General features: G+C 39.5%; 1 protein-coding gene across 1 annotated transcript; it reads left to right on the top strand.

The window, feature by feature from the left end:
- On the top strand, window positions 1-444 carry LOC101580382 (histone H2A-beta, sperm-like). Its single transcript, XM_004638836.2, has one exon. The coding sequence runs from the start codon at window positions 45-47 to the stop codon at window positions 396-398; it is 354 nt and encodes a 117-aa protein (XP_004638893.1). The 5' UTR covers window positions 1-44; the 3' UTR covers window positions 399-444.
- Window positions 445-6,812: the final 6,368 nt, after the last annotated feature.

The raw sequence follows: 6,812 nt of genomic DNA on the forward strand, positions 1-6,812 counted from the left end.
CTGGCACAGGACAGTTCAAGCTGGGGCAGTTTTTGTCAAACGCCATGGCTGGGAAGAAAAGAGGGAGGAAGCCTTCGAAGCCCATGAAGAAGGCAATTTCCCGCTCTTCACGCGCAGAACTCCAGTTTCCTGTGAGCCGAGTGGAGCGATACCTGAGAGAAGGTGGCTATGCGCAGCGACTGTCCTCCACCACACCAGTCTTCCTGGCTGGCGTCCTAGAGTTTCTGACAGCTAACATCCTGGACCAGGCTGGGAAGGAGGCTCAGGACAAGCGCAAGAAACGCATCGCCCCCCAGCATCTGGAGACCGTGATAGAGAGCATCCAGCAACTCCATTCCCTTTTGGGGGATGGCACCAAGTCTCTGCTTGACGAGATGGTCCATGCCAAAGACAAGTGAGCAGGCCCGAATCTCAAGTTCTGGTGGCATCTCACCTACATCCTCATCCAGCCCCCCAAATTCCCATCGATGGAGGAGCCCTTGCTATTGTCACCAGCCATGTCAATAAAGTGATTAAACTGATGCCATTGCTTCTCTCAGTTTCTGTCATTTTCAGTTAAAGGCATCCAGGAGTGGCTGCCCATTCAAGGATGGAGGTGCGGAAGCTGTTGTCAGCAGGGGGCACTTGAGTCCAAGTTTTCAGGGGTGGAATTTCAGTTGGTATGGTGTGGGCACTGGCTGTGGTGGTGACCTGGCTTGGGTAGAGCCTCAGAAGACCCCCATAGGGGCTCTGAGGAAGGGAGGCCTTCTGAGGCCAGAAAAGTGACCTTAGACTGACCAAACATTTTGGATTCTCAGCATGAAGCTGGAAAGTAGGAAGAAGCTGAATTCCAACACAAAAGACAAATAGGTTTGTTATCAGCGACATGAAAGTAGTGAGAAGGAACATTCACATGAAGATTCAGAAGTAGTAGAGAAACCAAAGAGAAATATATAAAACAGGCATTATCATAGTGTTTTAGTACATCTTTCATTTATCCTTGCATGGTCTGCTTAATTTTAATAGTGAATGTAAACAGAGAAGAGTAACAAGTGCTGTAATGCTTTATGTTGAATATATTGTTTTCATTTTTATTAATTTTATTGAGAAACAGCAATGACACAGTTTCAAAATCGATTAATAGGACAATTTCAATAATTAATACATTGAATATTGTTACATTCTTAGTGGTTATTCATAGTGAAAGATGCAGACATGATATCCCGTCCAAATACTCTTAGTAAAAATCTTTCTTCTCATTGAATTAAGAGAAAGTAGCTGTATAATTATCATAACTACTTTGTATATACAGGTACAAAATGGTCCTTCATTTATATCCCCTTTATTTGTTTGGCTTTGTTACAGATGGGTATTCCATTGCCATTTAAATATTGCAGGTATGTCATTCAGCAAAATAATTGAATATAATCCAGTAGTCCATAATAGTAGTGGATTATCCATAGGACTGGCAATGTCAGAAGTTATTGACTTGAGCCTTTCACACCTCAGCATATTAATATGGCTTTACTTTTTATACCTCATTTTTAAACCTTTCTGCTGGATTGTTAAGAGGAAGATAAAGCAAGACCTATATAATAAGAAATGTATCTTTTGTATCTGATAAGGTCAGTCAAGTACCCTCAGCATTTATACTGTTACCCTGTAACGCAGTTTGCAGATCCTTTGTCAGTGTCAGCCATGTGGATAAGTCACAGCCATTGCTTGACCAATTTGCCCTCTGGGAAAGCCTGAAAGAATGTTTTCTCTCCATGTGACTTTCCTTAGGCACACTCTATATCATCGATCACATTGCTCTGTGGCCCCATAATCTCCTTGATCAGAAAATTTGGGACACAACTGAGTTACATGATGTTCCAGTATAGGTTCTCCTATGTCCTGAGTCTTCACTGATCTTGAAAGGCTAGGGCCAGATCCAGCCCAGCTCAGGTCCTGGGAGTATGTGGGAGAGCTTCCAGCTTCCCTGCACCCACAGAACGTCTCTGGACCAAAACCCAGGCACACAGCGTGAATGAGACCCTCTGCAGCACCCTCGGCACCCCTCCACCCATCTGGAGCTCCTGCCCCTAAGCCCAGTCAGTGAGTGAGAACTTCTGTGCCTCCCTCAGGACCCCCAGATTCAGCCCAAGCCCAGGCCTAGCTAGTGTGTGGGAGAGTTTCTGGCATCCATGCACCTGGGGGACCTCTCCAGAGCAAAACTCAGACACGCCAAATGAGTGAGACCTTCTGCCATGCACTCAGGACCCCTCCACACCTCCTGAATCCCTGCCCCCAAGCGCAATGAGTGAAGAAGAACTTCTGCAACACTCTTGGGAACCCCAGATACAGCCCAACCCCAGGTCCAGCAATAGTGGGGGAGAGTTTCTGTGCTCCTCTATGCCCTCTGGACCAGGGACACAACAGAGGGGCAGCACAGGTTCACTGTTCTGCAAGAGGGGCACAACAGGTTCACTTCCAAGTGCTGCAGCAGGAAGAAGCGGAACACAACAGCTAGACCCAAGCCAGGCATAACTGGATAAACTCAAATTTAATATATCTGCACTCGAATTTCAGCAGGTGACAAGGCTATAATGGCACCACAAATCTACATGAAAGTAAGAGGTCTGTGCTATAAGAAAGGATGAGAAGGAGCAAAATCCAATATCAGGCCTTGAGCACATCCAGAACAAGGGCAGAGGACACTAGCTCACCTGAAATATATGAATTAATAGCATCAGAAGTGAAGAAACAACAGCAGAAAGGTATAGAGGAACTCACAGCAGAATTAATTTCTGAAATATAAAAAGAAATCTTTGAACTCATAGCATCTGAAGTAAAAGATCAAATGCAGAAACATATGGAGGAAACCCAATCTGAAAAATACTCTGTAGTAAAAGAGTTAATAACAGCTACTGAATACAACATTGGTAAAAATAGAGGACATTAGAAAAATGATGGATTCCTTGAATGAGCAATACAGGAAAGAAATAGATTGCATGGAGGAGCATCAAAGAGATATAAACAAACTTAAAATTGCAACCATAAGCCTGCAAAACCGTTTGGGTGAAAGTGAATATAGAGTTTCAGATCTTGAAGACGCTGATGCAGCTAGTGAAAACGTAAGAAAAGATCTCTTAAAAACAACTAGGATGCAGGAAAACAATTATTCATCTCCTGCAAGATGATGCAAAGATGAACAATGTGGGAGTAATAGGCATCAATGTGAAAGGAGTCAATACAAATGATATAAAAAGGATATGGGCAGAAGTGATAGAAAATGTCTCAAATATGAAGAAACAATCTAACATTCAGTTACCCGAAGCATACAGGATGCCAAATAACTTCAAACCAATTAAAAGCACACCGAGAAATATAATAGCCAAGATCCCAGAAATCCAGCACAAGAATAATATAATGAGAGCCACTAGAGAAAAGAAGCAGATCACATTCAAAAGAAAAGCCATCATAATAATGGCCAACTTCTCTTCACAAACCATGAAGGCAAGAAGAGTGGAGCAGAGTACTTCAAGTCCCCTATGAAAAAAATTCCAGCCCCGAATATGATACCCTGCAAAAATCTCTTTCAAGTTGATGTAGAAGTGAAATACTTCCATGACAAAGAACAACTAAAGCATTTCATGATGACAAAGCCAAACCTACACAGACTACTGAAAGATGTTCTAGAGAGGGACCAAAATGATCAGAACTCTGACAACAAGAACAGAAGGAACCCACTAAATAGGGAAAACAGTTAAAAACAGGACAAAAGAAGTAAAGAAGAACAGGTAAATAACATGTCAATTGTAAGTTAACACGTCTCAATTATAACCATCAATGTAAGTTGACTCAATTCACCAATTAAGAGAAATAGACTGGCACAGTGTATTAGGAAACAAAATGAAACAATATGCTGTATACACGAAACACACTTAACTCTTAAAGAAATTCATGGGCTGAAAGTCAAAGGATGGAAAAATATACTACATGTCCCAACACCTCAGAAAAAAAAGAGGTAGCAATCCTGTTCTCAGACAGGCTCAACTTCAAAACAAAAATGATTGAATGAAATAAAGAATATCACTATAAACTAGTTATAAGAAAAATTCAAGAGGAACAGATAACACTCACAAATATGTACAAACGCAAAACGGGAGCACCCAAATATATAAGACAAATTTTAATGGACATGAAAAATCTAATATCCTGTACCACAATCATCAAAGGAGACCTTAACACCCCCTTACCCTAAAAAATAGGTGCAGCAGACCAAAAATTAGGAAAACTGAAACAGCTTGGAACAAAAGGAATTGGTGGACATATATAGAGTGTTCCAAAGAACCACAGCTGAATACACATTTTTTTTGGCTGCACATGGGTCATTTTCTAGAATAGACCACATACTAGTCCATAGGTCCTGCTTAAGTATGTGCAAGAAATCAGAGATTATCCCATGCATATTATCTGACCATAGTGCAATGAAACTGGAAAAACAGAGACAAGAAAACAGAAAAATCCCTTTAACACATGAAAATTAAGCAATGTCCTACTCAGAAGTCAATAGGGAACAGATAAATTTAAACAAGAAAATCACCAACATCTGCACTTCAATGAAAATTCAAGCACAACCTATCAGAATTCATGAGATGTGAAGAAAGCACTTCTCAGAAAGAAATTCATACCTGTGAACTCACACATTAGGCAAATGGAACAGGAACAAATAAACACCCTAGTAATGCACTTCCAACATCTAGAAAAGGAAGAGAAAACCAAAGCCAGATCCCAGAGAAGGGAAAAAATCATGCATAATAGAGCAGCAATTAATTCAATTGAGACAAAGAAAACAGTTCAAAGAATTAAAAAAGTCAAAAACCTGGTTCTTTGAAAAATTAAATAAAATTGATAAGCCAAGCTAAACTCATCAAAAAGAGGAAAGAAAATTCAAATAAAAGCAATAAGGGAAAAGAAGGGTATAATCACCACAGACCCAGTGGAAATTCAGAAGATTATCAATAGCTTCTTTGAAAGTCTTTACGCTCACAGACTAGAAGACACAGATGAAATGGACATATTCCTAGAAAGATACAAATTACAAAAACTGAATCAAGAGGAATATAACAACTCTTAATAACTGCATAACAGCCAAAGAAATATGAAATGTATTAAAAAGCCTACTGACAAAAAAACCTCCAGGTTTTGATGGATTCAAAGCTGAATCCGACAGGAAATTAACGGAAGATATAATCCCTACACTCCTCAAACTCTTCAATGAAATTGCCCAGGAAACAGTTCTCCCAAAATGATTCCTGGAGGCAAGTATTATACTGATACTAAAACCAAGGAAAGACACAACTAAAAAAGGGAACTACAGACCAATCTCACTCATGTACATACATGGAAAAATTCTCAATAAAATCCTAGCAAATAGAATACAGCAAATCATCAAGAAGATCATATAACATGATCAGGTTGGATTAATTCCAGGGATGCAAAAATGGTCCAATATTTGAAAATCTATAAATGTAATACACTATATCAATAGAGCAAAAACTAAAACCCATATGATCATTTGAGTTGATGGTGGAAAGGCTTTTGACAATGTTCAACACTCATTCATTTCAAAATCCTACAGAAAATTGGTATAGAAGTCCTCTACTTCAGTTTGATAAAAGTCATCTATGACAACCTAAAGGCTAATATAACTCAAAATGGGGAAAATCTGAAAACTTTTACTCTGAGATCTGGTGCAAGACAAGGATGTCCTCTATCACCCCTCCTAATCAATACAGTTCTGGAATCATTAGCTAGACACATTAGATGAAAGGGAGAAATAAAAGGAATAATAATAAGTAGAGAAGAAGTTATATTATCTTTATTTGCAGATGACATGATATTTTACTTGGAAGACCCCCCAAAAAACTCCATCAATAATCTACAAGAATTGATACCCAAATTCAGCAGCATAGCAGGCTACAAAGTTAATACTCAAAAGTCAACAGCATTCCGCTGCACAGTTAACAAACCCACTGAAAGAGAAGTGAATGAAACAATACCTTTTACAATAGCACTGCAGAAAATAAAATAACTTGAAATTCATCTAACAAAAGAAGTCAAAGATTTTTTTCACAGAAAATTACAGCACTCTGAAAAAAGGGATCTTAGATGATTTCATAAAATGGAAAGATTTCTCTGCCACTGGATATGAAAATCCAACTTTGTGAAGATGACCATACTCCCAAAATTACTGTACAGGTTTAGTGCAATCCCTATCAAACTAGCAGCTACATGCCTCCCAGACCCAGAGAAGTCATTCCTAAAATGTATTTGGAACAAAAAAGACCTAAAATAGAAAAGGCAATCTGGTGAAGACAGACAAAGCAGGATACATTACAATTCCTGACTTGAAATTATACTACAAAGCTACTGTGATAAAATCAGCATGCCATTAGCAACCAAAATGACCTCAGGATGAATGGAATAGATTAGAAGATGCAGAGTCCTCTATGAACACAGTTAATCACCTGATCTTCTACAAAGGGGCAAAACATGCTTACTTGAATAAAGAGGGCCTCTTTAACACATGGTGCGGAAAAAACTGGCTCTCTACATGCCGAAAACTATAACTTGACCCAGGTCTATCACCATGCACTAAGCTAATGTGAAAATGGATTAAAGATCTAAACATCAAAACAGAAACACTAAATCTCCGGGAAGAGAAAGTAGGAGGAACTCTTGAAGACATGGTGGTAGACAAAGAGTTCATGAACAAAAATCAAATCGCAAGGGTAGAGTTTCCTGCTAACCTGCGCCGGCGGGACCAGTCCCAGCCCAGGCGCAGC

This window comes from Octodon degus, unplaced genomic scaffold, assembly GCF_000260255.1.
Source record: "Octodon degus isolate 3935 unplaced genomic scaffold, OctDeg1.0 scaffold00103, whole genome shotgun sequence".
NCBI classification, from domain to species: Eukaryota; Metazoa; Chordata; class Mammalia; order Rodentia; family Octodontidae; genus Octodon; species Octodon degus.